Genomic DNA, 23,633 nt, shown 5'->3' with positions numbered 1-23,633 from the left:
TACATAAAACAAGTCATTGAGAATGACATAGTCCCCACTATGAATGGGTTTTAAGGAACTGGGGGAGGGAGGGAGGGGGGTGCTTTTCAAGCATGTCTGCGTTATGGCTTTGGACATGAAAACTGTGCCAACAAAATTGCTGCCAGGCAGCCATATTGGATCGTATCACGATGAAAATGGATATGCACATGTATGTCATAGAACACTGTGCTAATGCCAACTTTGACTGAGATCTGTTCAAGCATGTCTGAGTTATGGCTTTGGACATGGAAAATTTGCAAACAAAATGGCTGCTAGGTGTCCATATTGGATTGTATCACGACAACAATGAATATGCACATGTATGTTATAGAACACTGTCCTAATACCAACTTTGAATGAGAACTGTTCAAGCATGTCTGTGTTATGGCTTTGGACAGGGAAAATTCGCAAACAAAATGGCTGTTAGGCAGCCATATTGGATCGTGTCATGAAACAAATTGACATGCATATGTATGCCATAGTATGTTGCCCCTGTACCAAGTTTGAAAAAAATCGGTCCAGGCATCTCCAAGAAATGGCTCTGGACGGATGGAAGGACGGATGGAACCCAATCCATAAGTCCCCGTCCCAGACTTCGTCCGGCGGGGACTAAAAAAGCATTTCAGACAAAAGTATTCCCCTTATTTATCTACAAAATATTGAGATAATTTTTTGGAGTTTGAACAGTGCAGGATATGATATACAAATAAATCATATGTTTAATACAATTTAAAAATTGACTCATCAGATTTGGAGGTACAAGAATGTCCATGAGAACAAATGACATGGCATTGTGGGTAACTCCATCAACTGGAGTAACATAAATTATGGCTAATGTCATAAACTGGAGTGAAAGGGCATTGTGGGTAATATCATTAACAGGAGTTGAATGGCATTGTGGGTAATGCTATCAAGTTTAGTCAAACAGTATTGGGTTAATGTCATGAACTTTAAAATTAGGGTATTGCAGGTAAATTCAATCAACTTAAAATTAGGGCATTGTGGGTAAAATAAGGGCATTGATGGGTATTACAGGCAACTCCATACAATTCAAAATTACAAAATTTTGGGTAACTCAATTAAAAAGAGTGGATGGGCAATGTATACTCCAGTGGAAATGAAAGTGTTGCATAGGTAGGGTAATTGCAGAGAGGTAGTTTAGATCAAAGGATGACAACCTCAACCTCATCTCTATACATCAATTATATTCATGTCTGACCTTGTGAGCTTTTCTGTTCAGCTGATGCGACATGAAAGAAAAAAGAGAAGTAAATTAATAATTGTTCAAAATCAACATTATGACTTGAATCAGTCATGAACAAGTCTTCATAGAAGACATAGTCCCCCCCCCCCATTACATGTGACTGAATGGATATATGATTTAAAAGAAATTGGTGGCAACAAATCAATACTACAAAGTGTCTGCGATAATGCTGGGAATTGCTGAATTTCAGTAACTGAACCTGAAGATCCAGGTCTAGCTCAATGGTCAATGTCTAAAAAGAAAATTTAAACATGGCAATATAGGGGTAGACATAAAAATCAACTTTACATCCGAGTCTACTGACAGATAGAAATCAATGTTATGTCTGGGTATACTGACAGATAGAAATCAACGTTATGTCTGGGTCTACTGATAGATAGAAATGAACGTTATGTCTGGGTCTACTGATAGAAATCAATGTTATGTCTGGGTCTACTGATAAAAATCAACGTTATGTCTGGGTCTACTGATAGAAATCAACGTTATGTCTGGGTGTACTGATAGAAATCAATGTTATGTCTGGGTCTACTGATAGAAATCAATGTTATGTCTGGGTGTACTGATAGAAATCAACGTTATGTCTGGGTCTACTGATAGAAATCAATGTTATGTCTGGGTCTACTGATAGAAATCAATGTTATGTCTGGGTCTACTGATAAAAATCAACGTTATGGCTGGGTCTACTGATAGAAATCAATGTTATGTCTGGGTGTACTGATAGAAATCAATGTTATGTCTGGGTCTACTGATAAAAATCAACGTTATGTCTGGGTCTACTGATAGAAATCAATGTTATGTCTGGGTGTACTGATAGAAATCAATGTTATGTCTGGGTCTACTGATAGAAATCAATGTTATGTCTGAGTCTACTGATAAAAATCAACATTATGTCTGGGTCTACTGATAGAAATCAATGTTATGTCTGGGTGTACTGATAGAAATCAACGTTATGTCTGGGTCTACTGATAAAAATCAACGTTATGTCTGGGTCTACTGATAGATAGAAATCAATGTTATGTCTGGGTCTACTGATAGAAATCAATGTTATGTCTGGGTCTACTGATAGAAATCAATGTTATGTCTGGGTCTACAGATAGAAATCAATTTTTTGTCTGGGTCTACTGATAGAAATCAATGTTATGTCTGGGTCTACTGATAGAAATCAATGTTATGTCTGGGTCTACTGATAGAAATCAATGTTATGTCTGGGTCTACTGATAAAAATCAATGTTATGTCTGGGTCTACTGATAGAAATCAATGTTTTGTCTGGGTCTACTGATAGAAAGCAATGTTATGTCTGGGTCTACAGATAGATAGAAATCAATGTTATATCTGGGTGTACTGATAGAAATCAATGTTATATCTGGGTCTACAGATAGAAATCAACGTTATGTCTGGGTCTACTGACAGATAGAAATCAACGTTATGTCTGGGTCTACTGATAGAAATCAATGTTTTGTCTGGGTCTACTGATAGAAATCAATGTTATGTCTGGGTGTACTGATAGAAATCAATGTTATGTCCGGGTCTACTGATAGAAATCAATGTTTTGTCTGGGTCTACTGATAGAAATCAATGTTATGTCTGGGTCTACAGATAGATAGAAATCAATGTTATATCTGGGTCTACTGACAGATAGAAATCAATGTTATGTCTGGGTCTACTGATACAGATAGAAATCAATGTTTTGTCTGGGTGTACTGATAGAAATCAATGTTATGTCTGGGTCTACTGATAGAAATCAATGTTTTGTCTGGGTCTACTGATAGAAATCAATGTTATGTCTGGGTCTACAGATAGATAGAAATCAATGTTATATCTGGGTCTACTGATAGATAGAAATCAATGTTATATCTGGGTCTACAGATAGAAATCAATGTTATGTCTGGGTCTACTGATAGATAGAAATCAATGTTATGTCTGGGTCTACTGATAGATAGAAATCAACGTTATGTCTGGGTCTACTGATAGATAGAAATCAATGTTATATCTGGGTCTACTGATAGAAATCAACGTTATATCTGGGTCTACAGATAGAAATCAATGTTATGTCTGGGTCTACTGACAGATAGAAATATATTCAACCTATGGTTGAACCTATGGTTGAATATGCCACCACTGTTTGGGGTCCATATAGACAATCTGATATAATCTACATAGAAAAAGTACAAGGCGTGCTGCCCAGTATGTTACTAGCAGATACAGAAACTGCTCCAGTGTTAACAACATGATACAAACTCACAATTGGAAATCACTAGAACAATGCAGGAAAGAAGCTAGACTAGCAATGCTCTATAAAATCTCAGCGGGAACAGTTGCTATGAACAAAGACCAGTATCTTAAAACCTCCATCAAGATATACCAGACACATGCACAGTAAAAGTTACCAAATACCAACATTTAAAACAGACTACAGAAAATATTCATTTTTCCCTAGAACCATCGTAGAATGGAACAATCTGCCACCAGACATTGCAATTGTAGGATCACTTGATGCTTTCAAGTCTCGTGGCATCACACTTGGACAACTAAATACAAAAACTGTAATATTTATTTAGTATTTATTTTTATTTCATTTATTTATTTACTTTGAATCAGTACTGCTTTATTTCAAAATCCACATTTTTGTTGCGCACTCACTTTTGTTGAGCACTCACTGGCAAAATCTTCAACATGTTGAAGGTGGCCTGCAGTTATGTATAAGAAGAAGAAGAAGAAGATATGTCTGGGTCTACTGATAGAAAACAACGATATGTCTGGGTGTACTGATAGAAATCAATGTTATGTCTGGGTGTACTCTTTTTTTCATGACTGTCATTATATTTCACTGATCAGGCTAAATAAAACAATAAATGTTTATGACATTCTGTTACATTCTTTCAAGTTGATTTAGTAGGATTGATTTTTTGGGTGATTTAATGACATTTCAAGTCATATCAAATTTATGTCACTTGTAATCGATATTACAATGTGAAATTTCAAAAGAATGACCTACATGTGCAGCATACATGCTTATGATATCCAATTATTCTCATACCCACATGTATTTTGCAATTTTTCATCTGTGCTTTTTATACTGCAGAAATTTTAATACATAAAGATTAGGGTTACAGAGACAAAGCTTTGAAAGTAAAGATGTTGTTATGAGAACTACAAAATATTTTTATCTAGGCCATATTACATCAAATGATCACAACTAGCCATTATCATTCATTTTCATTTGAGAATTCTGGCAGTGATGTGTTTTCCAAAGCCAGTCTTCATGTACAGTGACTGGAAAGCATTTACAAGTGAAACTTGTTTCAAGCAGGAAAAGTAAATAAATGAATTGGATTAAGAACACTTGGCACATGCACTTGGCCCAGTATGTTGGAACTACAGAGCCTTGTATTACATTTCATGATTTGATAAGAATAGTTTTATGGCCCCAGTGGTTGTATTGTACCTAGTAGCTGGCATCATCTATAACAATTACATCAACTAGTAGGAACTTCAATAGAGTAAAACAATGCCCAAATATGATCATCCAGTTGATAATCCCTCTGATAGTATAAGGGTGAAACATCTCCTGGTCAAAATGAATGAATGAATTAATGACTGACTGACTGACTGACTGACTGACTGACTGAATTAATGAATGAATGAATGAATGAATGAATGAATTAATGAATGAATGAATGTCAAATAAATAAAAGAATAAATAAATAAATGACAAAATGAATGAAGGAATAAATAAAAGAAAAGTGAATCAATCAATCAATCAATCAATCAATCAATGACAAATGAGTAAACAAACAAAAATGAATCAAGAAATGACAATAAATATGAATGAATAAATGAAAGAATGACAAATGAATAAATGAATGAATGAATGAAAGAATGACAGAATGACAAATAAGAGATGACATAAATAAAAGAATGACATCAATGAAAGTATGACAAACGAATGAATGAATTAATGAATTTAATAATTAAGTAATTAATTAATTATTGAACAAATAATGAATGAATGAATGAAGTTCCAGGTTTTGTAGTCCAGCACACACATTTAATGTCAGGTGACCATGCATGTCATAAATTATCTGTAGCCTGCTACTTGATACTTGATGTATTTTGATATCAAACATGCAGCAAAGAGTATCAAATCACATGAATATTTGCATAGTGAAGTGAAGTCAAACAAATGTACAATGATGTTACCAATATAAACATGAATCACACATGAAAGCAATTCATCTAGCTGTTAATTTTCCATGTTGTTTCCGTTTGTCCTGATGTTACAATATCTATCAAATGATTACATTACACTTCTGTCCTTGGATAACACAAATAGCTGTCTGGGCAAGTGTCATATTTTTGTGGACAGCCATGGACATGGACATACATTTTGTGTATGATACCTTTCATATATGACAGTGTACCCAGATTAAATCACAAAAAATTAGACAAAAACAAAAATTAAAAGTTAAAACTGAATCTATATTTCTCTATACCGTCATGCCAGAATGTTGAGTCAGACAGCTGCCTCTAAGTCTTAGAGTTTCCAGAAGTTCCCCTTCTTAGTTAATGTGGCACGGGATGACTTTGTTAAATTTATAAGCTTTTAGTACTCAAAATGAAAATATACATGAAATCTCATTAAATGGGCACTAGCTGAGTTTATACATTCTTGGGGAAATTTATTTCTTGAGATTAAAAGATATTTGCTACTTGTACATATATTGTACTTCCTGCAGAGCATATAGCAGAACTCAAACTCAAAACTCAATCTGTCTCAATCAGAATCCAAAACCAGTTTATAGTCGGCAACCTCTGACAAAATTGAGTTATGTACTTATAGTTACATTCAAAACCAAGTTGAATACCAGTCACAATCTGATCCTGAAACCAGTTGGTCAAGAAATTATGTACATGAAATAATTACTATAACATAATTGACAGGTTTTTGGCAACATGCCAGCTTTCTGAAATCAAAATTTAATCCATCAAATGTTTATCAGACATGATTGTGAAACGAAGGAGAAAACTTACCTGGAAGGAATGTGTCTGTTTATGGAGATGACCCTCCTTGATACATGGCTGTAAGAAAAAAAAATGCCTTAGAGATAAGATAACCCAAACAAACAGACACCGCTCTTGCCCTATAGCTAAATACACTGTTTTATGCAATATGCTATATTTATTTTGCTGCTGCCTTGCATCAGGAAAACTTTTTTTCAAAAAGTATAAAACATTTGTTATTCCTTGTCTTCAAGACTTCAAAATCTTAGCTCCAAATTCCAATATCATATAATTGTCCATCTTGACTACACGTTTTAAGTAATATTCCCACCAAATACAAAGGCAACCTGTCTGGTGGTTTTTGCTTTTAAGTTGATTACACACACACACACACACACACACACACACACACACACACACACACACACACACACACACACACACACAAGGGGGGGGGGGTTACCACAGGCCAAGTCTGATAGGGGTGTGCAGCCAATGCTGTCAACACCAGACCCCATTTTAGACCCCTTTTGATGTAGCCTCGGTTACCCAGCCTCTTGCCACTGGGGGCGCTGCCTACGAGACCACCCCAAACAAGAGTCAGGGGAAACGAGATTCCAACTATCCCATGCAGGAAGTACCCTCTGGAGCAGTGCATCATTGGGAGTACTTCATGTCCAACATTGCAGGTTGAATGATTTGGGTACTTTCCCTACTTGTCAAGTGACTGTGTTAAAAATTGTGGATGAATTTAGATTAAATATTGTGGAAAGATTGCCCATCAGACCAAATGTTTAGATTTTGGAGTTGATGGTGACATTACTGTGGCAATGATGATGTGGTGATAATGATGATGATGATGATGATGATGATGGTGGTGGTGGTGATGATGGTGATGGTTGACATGGTGATGGCAAAAAAATTAATCACATATCACAAATACCTACAGATACCTTTATCTTTGACCCATTAAACTTTTACATTGGTTTTTACTGTTGTGCGAGTATGTTTATCACAACTTTAGGTCATCATAGTGATGTTATAACATTTTAAATAAATCACACTTTATTACAAAACCTGTTTTTATCTTGCAGAAAATACACCACAAGTCAAGAAATTCTTTACCAGATTGCTAAGATTCCAATGTAAATATTTTTAGGGTGAGAAGGTTGGACCTATCTACTTACTTTCTAATACAAACATTTATAGAGAAGAACAGTTATATCTGATCATTAAGTGTGATCGTGATAGTAATAGCTGTGTTCAAGTCTCACATGTCAACCATTACAAGCTGACTATAAATACTATAAAACATTACAGGATAGGCTAAGACGACATCAAATTGGGTCTCCTATGTGGACCATATACCACAAGTCACAGCAGTAGTCCTGGTCATACAAACTACTAAACATCAAATTCATAAGGAGGTAATCCCTTAGACCAATATCATAGAAATCTGTACACAGCTCACTAAACATCAAATTCAAAGGAGGTAATCCCTTAGACCAATGGAAATCTGAACACAGCTCACTTTTCTAATTCTGTAAAACATGGCAGTACTGCAGCTACTTCCATAGCACATAGACTAAATGTCAGATCTAGAAAACCCAATTTATATTAAAGGTATATATTATATTAGGTACAAGTTGCTGAGACAAATGGAAATCAATAGAAAACTGCAGCTGAATCAGTTCACTTGGCTAAATCTGACTACCATTCCAAGTCTAGAAGTAAATTGAAGCCCTGCAGTGATGATTTTAATGAAGCTACTAAGGTATAAGTAACCTCATTATAAGGAGGAAAAAACACACATACAAGTACCAAAACCATTTTGGTATTAAAATGTATTTTTGCAATTTCATATTATAAAAACATAATGGGCTAGTGTGTGCAACCAGTGAGTGCAACTCTAGATCTTCACATGGCTTCTTTCATGCTTTGTTAAAACACTAAAAAAACTGTCCTATATAGAGAATGTTTTTTAATTCACTGAGAGGCATAAACTATTACTCTCATTCATAGCTGAGATACAGTATTCTTCATTTGCATAAATGTGCATACAATTACAACAAAAAAGGTCAACATTTCTATTCATATGTTCAGTAAAGCATTATACAGTAGATGTAGTAATTTGAGTTAAAATTGAGCCACCATGAAAAAAGAAAAAAATCTGAATTCATATTTCTGTGTCGTGAGCTATGTCTCCCACCTACTATGATGACCTATCCAGTTTCTTTTAAGAGTGTCATGTATATATATAGCCCATAAGTCTGGAATAAATTTTCCCATGATTTCACTCTTTCTGAGGTCTAAGTTTATACACAAAGAAGTGAAGTAATGTCTTCTAACACTTCTATCAAGGTTATCACATAACACTGGAGATTCTGATTACACATAAATGTATATTACCATGATTACAATAATATTCAACAGCTGTGTGTTCTCATACTTATTCTCATTCTCATTCTTCTTGTCCTGGCTGTCTATTTGTCTGTCTATCTATCTATCTATTCATCCGTCTGTCTGACTGTCTATCCATCTGATTATATCTGTCTCTCTCATGCATTCTTTTTCTTATTCTCACTTTTCTTTCCTCTGCTAATGAACAAGTTAAATTTTGCAGTGAGTATCAATGCAACAACTGTGTTCTCCTTCTCTTGTTCTGTCTTTCTGTTTTTTTTCTGTCTGTCTGTCTGTCTGTCTGTCTGTCTGTCTGTCTGTCTTGTCTTGTCTTGTTTGTTTGTCTGTCTGTCTGTCTGTCTATCTCCCTCCCTCCCTCCCCTCTCTCCCTCCCCCCTCTCGCTCTCTACCCATGCAGCCAAGTTGTCAATTGTCATATTCATCTGGCCCATCAAATGCAACACAAACCTTTTTTTAACCTGATCAGTGATTGTGACAGCCAAATTTTATTACAGGCAATGTTGTGGTAGAAAGAGTCTCAAACAAGTCTTGGAATGTCTTGAGGATTAACGCTAACAAACAGTTCTAGTCCACAGAATGGAACATTTCACTACCTAAATATTCACAATAGGTTTTTCTAGACTGGTAATTGGGATAGTTTAGATGAGATTAGATTACTTTCTTTTACTAAATCAACAAGACAGATAAATATCATAAGATATGCAGGACTTTCAAATTAAAACAAACAAAAATATGCAGGGGTTAACAAATCCATTGGTCCTGGGTCCGGGACTAGCAATTTTTTTGGACGGACCACACAAATTTTACGTAGTCTGGTTGTCAGACCAGTACCTTACTTTTAATAACTACCCCGGTATGTTAAAAAGTCGTCTGAATATATAGATTCATAGGCAAGATTTAATGTTTCACATTTAGCGGGACCTGGGACCACTAATTCTTTCAGCAGGACCACTGGAATTTTTAAGGCACTGGTCCAGGGATCAACAGTTCACAAAAATGATTTGTTCACCCCTGACATGACATTGTCTTATAAAGATAGAGGGACTGTGGTACTTAAAGGGTAATGTCTCCATCCCTGGTCATCACATTAGTGTTATCATAACAGAAGCACCATATGGCTTACAGAGGATCATTCTTTTGTCCTGCACCAATTTTTTCTATAGCACAGCAGCCAAACATTTACAGTTTTTCACACCTAGATGGACCTAATTTGAAGTGGGTCAACACTCTACACAGTATATCACTGTGTAATGTTTGTTTGATTGTTATAGAGTAACACAAATACTGGGATATATGGACCATGCATGTATGAACACGTCCTGTGGATTTTCTGTACAACATAGGGCATGTTATAGCCAGATGGACGGAATGCCAACAATCCAGAGAATCCTATAATTAGATGAAACTGTACACACGTGGGAATAATACAACAGAGATAGAAACTTTAATAGTTTAAACCTTGCATGTCAGACTCAGAAATATTCACTTTACATCAAGTACTTCTATGTAAATTAAAGTATGTATGTTGCAAAGGTATGGAAACACTGTAAGAGAAAGGCAATTCTCAGATTGATGCAGTATAAATATGCTGTCATTATATTATGTACTACAAGTTTGAGGGAAATTGATTTAACAACCTCTAGGGGAATCGAACCCAGGCACATTTCAATATCTGAACAAAAAAAGTTGAACAACCAAACTCCTAGCAGCTGTTACTTATGCAATTTTTTTAATGTTCTATTTTTGTTGTGTGCAAACACTTACTTTGGTGTTCTAGTCCCAGGAAAGCATTCATGGTCACATTCAGAGAACTGTTTATTAATTTACACAAAATACTACATCACATTTGATAATTTACTGTGACAAATTTATTTTGGTACATAGGAAAACATAGTAGAATTTATATTTTGCATTTTGGCTCCATTTTAATGGTTTTTAATGCTGCAAAAAAGTGACTGTAACAGTATATATGTACTTATAGCCACGTCACTTTTGTAAGTTGATCTGCCTTCATTGCCTGAAAATTTAACAGTGATAATTCCATTTTCATGCAGATTTAATCTGGCACAAAGAATCATTTCAGCTAAATATGCTAAAATAAGTTTAGAACCAAAATAAGGTATGCAAATCCACAGTATTTTATCAATATATTTCACCTCATCAAATACCCCGGTATGATGTCAAGGAATGCAAGGGGATCATTAATTCACCAGCGGAAAGCAAACCTCATTCATTATGGTTCAAATTTTAAACTTTTTTGCATGGCTTCTTAAAACATGCCTTACACAAGACAAAGATAACAGTACATATTTCCCCCAAATTACAATATTTTCATATATAACTCATAAGGGAAAGAAAACAGTTCATAGTGGAAGACTATTAGTAGGAGTTTCAAAGAGTGTAATTGCTGCACAGGTATTAAATGTAATGGGTTTTAGCACAATTGCCCTCCTCCCCCTCTCCACTGCCCTCAGACAACCCCCCCCCCCCCCCCCCCCCCCGACAACTGCCCCAAGGACAAAATCCAACAATTGCCCCACATAGGACATCTGCCCCAGCATAAAGCACTCAGTTTATTGAATTGAGAATAAGGCTCCATAAATTAAATACGCTGTTTGCTGTCCTTAAATTTTCCTAAAACCTACCAGGCAGACAGGGGAAATAACAAACACAGGAAAAAACTCAATGCGAGCATGACTTGTAAAATTCACTTTTCTGTTATTTATTTTTCAGTTTGCACCTAATTCTACTACTCTTGAGACCTTCTATACTGAGTTACAAATAAAGTGATTTGATATGTTAACCTCAGCTGTCTAATAATATAAGACCTCTTTGACGACAGTTGATGGTAGTGGTTTGATGTCTTTATATGCATCTTTTGTTTATTGTTTCAAACTTTCTGTAGGTACTATTGTATTATTGACTTCATATAATGTCCATTATTGTAATAATTATACCTGTCGTGTCAAATAACTTAATATCCTACATGATAATATCCAATGCAGACTCTTGTATTTGTGGTCTAGGGAGGACTATTAGTCGGTCAATGGATGCTTGTATGTGATTATAAGTCAATTCGTGACTTGTATCATGAGCACTGTATGGTGCGATATTATTTTTAATTAATTGCTTTCTGGCTTCAGTATTGAGCTATCAATATCCCATAATTACAACATAGTGACATAATCCTGTATATCACCTTCTTATCTTTCTAATAATTTGTATTGAATATAATATATATTATATATTTCACCAAAAATAATTAATTTAAATGACATCTGGATGGAAGAATTGTCATGACTCTACATCTGGAAAAATTCCTAATTCACAACTATTTTAAGTTTTGTGCTACAGAATCTATACTCATAACATTGACCCATTACAAGAAATTCAACATTTTGCTGAGAACGTGCAGAACTGAGATGGGTCTCTAGTTATTCTCATCAAACTCTGACCATTGCAGTACAATGTAGTTGTAATTTGGCATAACTTTAAATTTTTTTGAAAAATGTGTTTGTTTTTTCTAAAGCTACCAAAAAACCTACCCACAAGCAGAGTGCAAACAAAGAATTGAATTAATAGATTGTGCCTAAACTGATCGGAAGAAAAATGTCCATCAAGATATATACAAGTTTTGTTCCAGTTTTCGAGGACAAGAAAACGTACATTTTTCACAATCATATAAATGTCCATCGAGATATATACAAGTTTTGTTCCAGTTTTCGAGGACAAGAAAACGTACATCTTTCACAATCATTGTACTTATTTCATAATCTTGGTCATCTATCGATAAGACATTTTTATTGTTTTAAAACTGCAAGCTGTGTCAGTGTTCGTTTGATAAAGCAATTATCTTAAACTGGTCAGGGTGTACATGTACCATTACAAATCTTTCTTCAGTGTACAGTACCATTACAAATCTTTCTTCAGTGTACATGTACCCTTACAAATCTTTCTTCAGTGTACATGTACCATTACAATCTTTCTTCAGTGTACATGTACCATTACAAATCTTTCTTCAGTGTACATGTACCATTACAAATCTTTCTTCAGTGTACATGTACCATTACAAATCTTTCTTCAGTGTACATGTACCATTACAAATCTTTATTCAGTGTACATGTACCATTACAAATCTTTATTCAGTGTACATGTACCATTACAAATCTTTATTCAGTGTACATGTACCATTACAAATCTTTATTCAGTGTACATGTACCATTACAAATCTTTATTCAGTGTACATGTACCATTACAAATCTTTATTCAGTGTACATGTACCATTACAAATCTTTCTTCAGTGTAACATGTACCATTACAAATCTTTCTTCAGTGTACATGTACCATTACAAATCTTTCTTCAGTGTACATGTACCATTACAAATCTTTATTCAGTGTACATGTACCATTACAAATCTTTCTTCAGTGTACATGTACCATTACAAATCTTTCTTCAGTGTACATTACCATTACAAATCTTTATTCAGTGTACATGTACCATTACAAATCTTTCTTCAGTGTACATGTACCATTACAAATCTTTCTTCAGTGTACATGTACCATTACAAATCTTTATTCAGTGTAAATGTACCATTACAAATCTTTATTCAGTGTACATGTACCATTACAAATCTTTCTTCAGTGTACATGTACCATTACAAATCTTTATTCAGTGTAAATGTACCATTACAAATCTTTATTCAGTGTAAATGTACCATTACAAATCTTTCTTCAGTGTACATGTACCATTACAAATCTTTCTTCAGTGTACATGTACCATTACAAATCTTTCTTCAGTGTAAATGTACCATTACAAATCTTTATTCAGTGTAAATGTACCATTACAAATCTTTCTTCAGTGTACATGTACCATTACAAATCTTTCTTCAGTGTACATGTACCATTACAAATCTTTCTTCAGTGTAAATGTACCATTACAAATCTTTATTCAGTGTAAATGTACCATTACAAATCTTTCTTCAGTGTAAATGTACCATTACAAATCTTTATTCAGTGTACATGTACCATTACAAATCTTTATTCAGTGTACATGTACCATTACAAATCTTTCTTCAGTGTACATGTACCATTACAAATCTTTCTTCAGTGTACATGTACCATTACAAATCTTTACTCAGTGTACATGTACCATTACAAATCTTTACTCAGTGTACATGTACCATTACAATCTGTATCACAAGCACACTGACATTTTAAATTTCATTCACATAATTAGGTCACGGCACAACACGTCTCTATGATCATTAATATTTTCAATATTTATGATAATCTGCAGGTAAGCAGGATGAACACTTTTTAGTCTGTTTAGATTCTTAGAAAATCTAATCTCTTTCTAGGCATAATATTTAATATTTAAAATAAGTCTGGAGAGACAGGGAATGACAGTTCTTCTTAATTCCAATATGACTGCGGCTACATGTAAACTTGCCTAAGCAAAAGGATATTCACTTCCTGTACCAGTAAGTTTTCTAATTACTAAGCTCACTAACAGCGACTTCTGAGACTAGAATATCAGACCTCAATTCTCACCCTATATTTTATTAGGACATCTTATCCACCTATTTAATCATTCCTGCTATTATACAGCATTTTAAGTGCACATAAAAAAGATTTTATAGCCCAAATTTATTTGCCAATATAACCATATTAAGAGAATCTGGGGATATCTTCAGGCTAGCCATAAAGTATATTGAACATGTTATGGGGTGAAAACGTGATGTTTCAGTTGACTTTATATGAAGTTCTTATGAAGTAACCAGACTACACTCCCAAGAAAATCTAAGCAGACACAATTCTAGGTTTTCATATTTTCAATTGTTAATCTATTTTTTTTTGTAACAAGGGAAACATATAAATTTATTAATTCATTAATGTCCAAATGTTGGTGTAAAAGCATACACATTTAGGAACAACATTAATCTACATATATGCATGTCTATGTAGTCCCATATGGCAACAATGGACCACTTCTAGAACAATGGACCACTTCTAGAACAATGGACCACTTCTAGAACAATGAAGATGAATATCAGTTTGGTTTTTCTTGGTAAACTGTGTGAAATTTATGTGATTGTGATCATGAAATAATTTTCCAGAACCAAAAATTTATGAAAATGTCTTTTTTTTCCTAGAGTAGTCTTCCCCTTTAAAGTGTACACATTTACAATCCCCCTCACACACACACACACACTCTCTCTCTCTCTCTCTCTCTCTCTCTCTCTCTCTCTCTCTCTCTCTCTCTCTCTCTCTCTCTCTCTCTCTCTCTCTCTCTCTCTCTCACACACACACACACACACACTTTTGGTGCATCAAAATTAATTGCTGTGTCAGTGGTGAGTCAAATTGACTTAATAGCACACAGGCAGGCTTCCTTACAGAATGAAATAACAAGGTGAGACATAATAGCCAAAATGATGACATTTGCAGTTGTTGAATTTTTATGATAGCATCACCTGACTGTTACACTGTACTTTAAACATCACAATGTAGACATGGTTAGAGGAAAATGTAATGACTTCATAGGGACACATGAGTCTTTTGTGAGACATCTTGGCTCAATTACTTTAGGCCTACAGTTGCCTTGTACAAACAAAATAATAGTACTGAACACGTCAAAAGCAGTGCAATAATTATCACATTGAATGACAGTGTGTCAAAATATGGCATGTGGCACGCACGTTTCCAAATATCATTCCACTTCCAGACATGTAACTCAAAACATTGTAGTCACCTTGTTTACGTTATCTTTAAGGTTGCATATGTACCTTGGGACCCATTTCTTAAAATCTCTGCAAGCTTTGCAGTACATGTATTAAAGCTTGTTCCTGGTCCATTCAAAACATGAAAAAGAAATTTGGGGGTTCACTGTCTTGTTTTCAATCAATGGCATCAACCATCTTTTACTGTATAACTTAAAATTGAAACCGCAACTTTATTTTCACTGAATTCATACACAGCTATACTTGCACAAAATAATACTGAGTGTAAAGTTGATAAAGTTACATCACAGACAGTGTCCCCCTCAAAGTCTAAGGTTACATGCACTATGTCTAATACTGGTACATCCAATATTCACTTTCTAGCCCCTTCATTATCATGTACACACTAATGACACAGCCAATTTACACCTTCATAATACTCAAGACTAAAGATCAATCAATGTGTTTTTTTCTGAAAAGGTAGATGAACTGATGATTAACATGTAGTGTCTAGAAGCTTTTCATACCAGTGGACAAATTCAAAATCATTGTAACAGTATGTACTCCATATCACCAATCCAAAATTTGCTACCAAAAAACTACAGATAGAAGCTGTAATCATAAACTTGAAATTGTGTGATTGTTTGTCTAAATTAGATATAAATAATGGAAATAATGTGCTACGTTGTTTTCAGTCTGGTTGTAACTTGTATGCCAGTAACTCTCGCTGATTTCACAAAACTTTGACAGTAAATAATCAGAGGTAATGGCTGCTCAGTAGTGCATATCGTGTGCCATGGTCTGTGAACGTACTATATAGAATTCTTTCAATGTAGTTCCACTTACTCATATAACATCTCCAAAGTCAAATGACACAAAATGATTTGATGCAATGTCACTACTGAATTCAATTGAAAGTACGTTGGTACCACATTTTAGTCTATTGCAATATGCAATTTCTGCCATGACATTCACGTTTTGACCCAATTTGTTTGACCCTTACAAAAATGTCCTATACGATTCCTAAACGATTCCAAGATTCCTAAAGGATTCCTATAGTACCATCATGTTGAAGGATTTTTATTGGAATCCTATACGATTCCTAAAGAACACATTTCCTGCAGTCTTAAAGATATTCTACAATTGTTCTGTATTTTAAAAAAATCTATAGGTACAATATACTTCAGCACTTCTATGTCAGTTTGTATGGAGATTGTAATAACAGAACTTTGAATTGTTTGCATTTTAACAAGATCAATCATGATTTCATACATTGGTGTGTTCCACCATGCAAATCAATTAGTAACTGAGTTGACAGTGATGTTATGGAATTCTAACAAAGAAATGATAAAATCTACTAAAAATTAAGACTGAACTATTCATCTACCGAAAAAAAACTACAACATTAATACTATAGGTATACTACTGTTAAAGGGAACTCAATAGAAAGTTATAGGTTAAAATACAAAATGATATCCTTCATTTCTGTAAGATAAGATGCCAGACATGCTTTCTTCGTTGTCCTAATGATATTGTAAGGAGCATGATAAATTCTTAATGATTAATAGAATATGGGTTTTGTAATCGTGTCGTTGGCTCACTTATTTACCCTCAAATAGTCGGGATCAATACTGAGGCAATCTTAACAAAACAAACTCCAAATTTTGACTAAACTAACATTTTAGACAGCCCCTGTCATCTCAATTATATATTCCTATGAATTCTAGCTTGCTCTTATAGGACAATGCAACAAAATTTTACCACACCTTGTATTGTTTTGATTTGATCTAAAACTAAAAATGAAAGGTATATATATAAAAGTGAAGTCAGAGAAATATACAAAAGAAGTTATAAAAACTATAAAAATATAAAAAATATAAAAACGCCCACCACCACTCTCATCAGAACCTTCCAGTTATAGTCCCTGGTGGACCAATTTTGGAAGTGAAGACTACAAGGTACAAGGTAAGGTACAAGGTACAAGCTATTTAAGTAATTGCTGTAGGACATTGTTCATAACAGAGATGTTGAATTTCCATATAAATTCAAATTAAATCAAATTTTACAAAAACATTCCTCTCTACACTGATAATGGATCACTTCTAAAATTCTGTCCTAAAATAAAGCATTTTTAAAGTAATTTTGGCAGGAATTGCTCAGGGCAGGAGAGGGTCAATTTCCATTTTAATCGAGTTTAATGAAAATTCATTTGTTTGATCAACAATACTTACTCATCTATCTACATTTGAATGTCACTAAGTTCACTAATTTGAAATTACTCTTTAGTCCAATTACCATCTATAATTACTTCATTTCAATTATTTTATCTTTCATATAAAAAATTTGGGGTCAAAAGAATTCAGAGACATGCATAAGCAGTAAGTATATTCCTTTGGGTCCATTAACTTCTTCCTTGACTTGCACTTTCATAGTCAGTGCAAACTATCATTACATGAGAGTTCATCCAACCCATCGAACAGTATGTCTTTTTATCAAACGTAACTAACCATTTGAGCATCTCTAACTCAATGGTCTAACAGTCCATTTGCACACACGACGATTTTGTTGTTTTTCAGTTAATTTTATGTCTTTTCCAAGCTGTGTAAGCATGAAAGGACAGTATTGTCCAAATGTATTTCTCAATTCTTGAAACTAACCCTATTATATACATGTACATGTAACATGCATATGAAAATGAGTACATTTTATATCACTTTCTTAATTTGACTGATTTGTGTCCATAATACGCAGAGTTTTTTCTAAGGTTTGGGAACCCTAGAGTGAGGGCATTGGTAAACCATACATGCATAAATGTCCATATCTGCACAATATATTTTCATGGAGAATGTCCCAAAAAGTACAAACGGAACTCAGGTAGATATCACATGCCTGTACATCATCCTATTTATAAAATCCACAATAAAACAAGTTATTTTCTTCAGAAATTACTCAATAGAAATGCAAAGTATCACTTTAAATATGTCATGCATTCTGGTGTCCTCCAAAAGTGAATCAAAATGTACACAATTTCCGTTATTTTCCTCAACTCCCCAATAGCAGAATATACTTGTGCTAAGGGTAATTGTCACTATACATGTAGCTCTGGGATGAGTAGTCACAAGGTTCCTCATGCCACCTGTATTTTCCTCAACTCAATGAAGACAAATGTTTGGGAATATACAATTATTATTATGTATCAGTAGTAGCAGTGGTTCGCTAAAAATACTACTGAGCTGCACTAAACTACATGTACTTGATTAGACAATCAAGCTTTCTTGTTAGTCTGCCTGGCACTGCTATTGTTTATATTTAATAATAATAATAAATAATAATGTTTGGTTCTTATATAGCACTTTCCCATGTCGTGCTCAAAGCGCTTTACAATTATTACCCCTGGCTCGGATCCAACAGTACAACAGCCCTTTAGTCTTCCTCAACTCCCCAGGGAGCATACAATCCGTTGCAGCCATTTAAGCGCATAGGATTAAAGCCTTCACATTGCAACCTACTTTCTACCAGGTCCCCAATTGTACAGCTGGGTTGACTGAGGCACAGTTGTGGTTCAAATCTTGCCCAAGGACTTTAGCCACTCAGAAACAAACAGCAGGCAGTGACAGGACTCAAATCTGCAACCTGTAGATTCCAAGCCGGTCACGCTAACCATTTACCCATCATGACTCCATTTACATTGTGCATAAAATATAGGAAGGCGAGTTATTGCCTTTTAGAAATGGCACTAGGTCTAGACATGGATCATTATATTTGACATCTAATAACAATGATAAACATGTCATGCATAATGTAGGGCACTTAATGAATACCAACAATTCACTACAAAAGTTCAATGTCTTTATTATCATCTATCCCCATGATTATTAATTGCCAAGTTCTAATTCAGCAATAAATAATTGATATATTTGTACTAAATACAGTAGAAATGATGTTGGAACATGACATTTTTGACACAAAGATAGATAAAATTTCAACTCTAGACTAACAATAATAGACACATAACACACACAGCATGATTCTTTATCCTATCACATTGAAAGTGATGCTATTCTTTCACAGTTCAGTAGAAACAGGATTCTGATGAAAACATTACACATGAATTGATGACTTTAATGGCTTTGATTGTTTATTTTCCAACTGATAATCAACATATCAACTTGACTACTTCTACATCCCCCACTGTGTGTGACACCTATGTAACTGTTTCTTTTGCATTTGCATTTGTCTGAGTATGTGTAAAAAATTTCATGATGTTACATTAGAGAAACACCAAGTTATTTGTACTGGATTATTCACATCATGGTTCTGACATCAAAATACATGCTACGCTCTGAATGAATTCAATTAATCAGAACAAAAGTTATGTTCTAATTCATTTAACCTGTCTAGCATTACACATAAACTTTTCATTCAAGCAAATTTGTGCCAAAGCACGTCTTTCTTTTCTTGTACGCTGCTAACATCAAAATGCATACTATACTTTCAATGACTGCCAACAAATCACTACAAACCTTATTACATTTCAATAGCAATTGTGGCAGAGTCTAAGGCATAACTACTTAATAAAGTCGAGAGTAATCGTTGGATTTCAGAAGTATTCTAATTTCAACATGTATGTATGACGACAACTGTTTTATTATTATACTACCTCATCTGTGACTGGTTTTAGTAACCTCTTGTCCAAAAATAGGCCTTATTAGTGTGTGTGTGTGTGTGTGTGTGTGCGTATGTGTGTTTGTAAACCGACTGCCTTGGTATTTGGTGGGGACATTACTTAGGGTATGTAGATGAAGAACTATGTGTTTGTATTAAGCATGTGATGAGCTCATAAGCAACATGCAAATTAGGTGTAAAAATGTGAATTTTATCTCTAAAAGTACTTGTTCAATGGGGCCAAAATTTGGTGAAATGTTTCTAGAAGTGTTATTTTGCAGATGTTGTTCAAAACATTTTGACACACTTGGCCCCAGCAACCATGACCATGCCCTTAGCAACAACCAAATGCCAGTATGTATTTGCAAAAATGACATCACCTGGTACGCGGGTAAACATTCAATAAAAGTCCCTAACAACAGGACCACACCCATATCAACAGCCAAATGATTGTGTATATTGTAAAGATAACAAGAGGGATGGTTAGACAAGTGGATAAACATCCAAAAAGTAAATGCAAATATGCCTAGTAACAATACCATGCTCATAGCAACAGCCAAAAGTTGGCATACATCTGTATGGTAAAGGTAACAATAGGGTTGGATAGGCAACTGGTTAAACATGAACAAAAAACTGTACAGTTGTGCTACAATGCCATTGGTGCTATTTTTAACTGCGTGGTTCCCTCTCAAAAATATAGCCAGATGTACAGGAAATATTAATATAAAGTTTACCAGTCTTTACCTTCAGGGTCCTAAAACCTTATTAAATGGATATAAAGGAAACTACGTAGTATATATTTCTCCCTACATCTGTTAGATTGAGGAAACATTACACATTCTAAGCAGATGGCCCCCTCTAGCAAAACAAACCTTAATACATGTACATTGTATATCAAAACATAAATTGTACAAAATTTCCTTCTTTTCTTGCTAGAGAGTTCTGGAACCATCAAAACTACAGATTGGAGCCATGTTCGCTCCAATTTCTGTTTTGTTTTGAAGTTAGAAACATTATTTCTGTATGACTTTTAAGAATTTGCAATATATCTAATTGATAAATAAGGATTACAAGTGACCTATCGGTCAGAATAGCACCACTGTTTTTTTGTTGTTCTGTTTTATTTTGTTTTTGTAACATGTGTAGCAGTGGTTCTGCTGTTCAGCTCTTCCAGTCCATTATGTAATTTTGTTTTAGCTAAGTAATTAATTGGCTATGATGACTGACACACACACACTATAGAACACATTTCACACAGAATGTGGGTAAAATATTGTACTTTTATAACATAGTCACCATTTCACAAAAATTCTATTTTACCCCTAATTTGCATATTAATGACCCAATCAACTTGTCTTGAACAAACTTCTATCTGCTCATCCCAAGACACCTACACAACAAATTTAAACTCAATTGGAAAGTAGTTTTGGAGAGGAAGATTTTTGAAGTATTTTTATCAAAAATTCTATTTTTAGACCTAATTTGCATATTAATGACCCAGTCAATTTGTCTTGGAGACACTTATATCTTCTCATCCCAAGACACCTACACAATAAATTTCAACTCAATTGGCCAAGTAGTTTTGGAGAAGAAGATTTTTGAAGTGTTTTTACCAAAAATGCTATTTTAAAACCTAATTTGCATACAAATGACCCAATCAACTAGTCTTGAACAAACTTATATCTGCTCATCAAATGACACTTATACAACAAATTTCAGGTCAATTAACCCAGCAATTTTGGAGAAGATTTTTTGAAGCATTTTTACCAAAAATTCTATTTTTACACCTAATTAAGTAATTTGCAGTCAATACATTCTAGTTATCATTAGCAGCATTTTGATATTGACTTGTAACCGTAGTTGAACTCCTACTCCTAATTTTATTGAGGTCCACATCGGTAAAAGAATTCATGATCAACTTTAAATCGATTTACTCTCCAAAATCACCTAGTATTTTCACTATTGTTGCTAATATTGTAGGACATGACACCTACATAAAAAGCCAAATCAATCTATTGAACATGGTAAAATTGTCATTGAAAAAGATTCATCACTCTCAGATAAATTCTGATGAGTATCAAAATCAGTATGACGAATGTCTGCCATTGCTTACTTTACTAACAGTCATGAAACAGGTACTCTCTATGACGTCATAATCCACAAAAAGGAGAAAAGTAGGCAGTACATTTGTATAACTGCAAATTCATGGCTGCTCTGTTCCCTGCTTTTTTTCTCACTTATAATGCAATTTTGAATAGTCAGCTTTGCATTCACTGGTTATAAGAGACATATACAGAACATTTTTCAAGGTTTTGGTATAGAGCATTTTGAATCACCTTTTAAGTGTAGCCTGTCCAGTTTCTTGTTGGTTTCTAAGTGGTTGTATCAAACAGAAAAGCTGAACGGTGTTGTAAAATTCGCTGTTATGTATATATTTACTTTTTTTTAACATTACATTATTATAAGGGCAGCCCTACATCTTAATTGTTTATATGATTGCTATACAACAACCAGGCCTCTTTGCAGCAACAACAGATCATTTCAACTCTCCAACAAATGTCTATAAAGGAGACGAACATTTTATAAAACAAAACAGCTTGTCTACATAGAATATGTATCATTGAATCTTTGACAAACAATTATTTAATGTTACCATGGATTCGACTCTTATCAAGGTTCTGAAACCTTAGCAAAACAGTGGCTGTACGTATTACTGAATCTTCCAAAAACAATTTGAAAATGTTACCATGTACCACGGTTTTGACTCTGTTTTCAAGGTTCTGAAACCTTAGCAAAACAGTGGCTATATGTATTACTGAATCTTCCAAAAACAATTTGAAAATGTTACCATGTACCACAGTTTTGACTCTGTTTTCAAGGTTCTGAAACCTTAGCAAAACACTATGTACAGTATACATGTAGAATCGGAGAGGAACTAAATAAACAATTGAGAAATAGCTAACAATTCGACCAATACAGCCTGCAGTAAACACGGTGAACGCGGGTTTTTTCATAGGAAAAATATTCATATTAAAAGAAATCATAATCATTAGGAGATATGCCTTATAACTCATCGCTACAGACCTCAATGTTTATTCCAACTCAACTTAGTATATAACATACATAAATATTAAAATATTACAACTTTTATGCAAAAATAAATTTCCCATCTGCAAATTTCCTTCACTAGGACAATTTACATATCCCTTTTTTTACATGTAGTTGTCATTTTATATGTAACAGACTTTGAGTGATTTTCTTGACCTACACAGTCATGCAGATGATATTTAAGTCTGTGTATCCATTTCAATTGAGTAGTCGGTGGTTATAAATAATTCAAACTGCTTATTGTATTTGACAAGTGGAGTCTGAATAAATCATATGTATGTATTTAATTAATTGCCACTTTGAATTCCTGCTGTAAAGTATAGTAATAACATGTTCATTCAGGCTACAATTCTCTGAAATCCAGAATAAGATCAATGGTCTGTGTATTGCAAAGATGACCTAGGTAAAGTACAACCACAATATTACTAGTCCA

At 34.2% G+C, this 23,633-nt stretch overlaps 1 protein-coding gene across 1 annotated transcript in view; it reads right to left on the bottom strand.

Moving 5' to 3' along the window:
* The window catches only part of LOC144442806 (diacylglycerol kinase delta-like), a 176,624-nt gene that overhangs the window by 114,550 nt on the left and 38,441 nt on the right, over positions 1–23,633 (bottom strand). Inside the window, exons 2-3 of the mRNA XM_078132179.1 lie at positions 6,318–6,365; positions 1,241–1,261 (exon numbers count right to left, since the gene is read on the bottom strand). Coding sequence (XP_077988305.1) covers positions 1,241–1,261; positions 6,318–6,365 — 69 coding nt within the window. The remainder of the gene's footprint in view (positions 1–1,240; positions 1,262–6,317; positions 6,366–23,633) is intronic.

This window comes from Glandiceps talaboti, chromosome 11 (assembly GCF_964340395.1).
Source record: "Glandiceps talaboti chromosome 11, keGlaTala1.1, whole genome shotgun sequence".
NCBI lineage: Eukaryota > Metazoa > Hemichordata > Enteropneusta > Spengelidae > Glandiceps > Glandiceps talaboti.
This window is presented reverse-complemented; position numbering and strand designations above follow the sequence as displayed.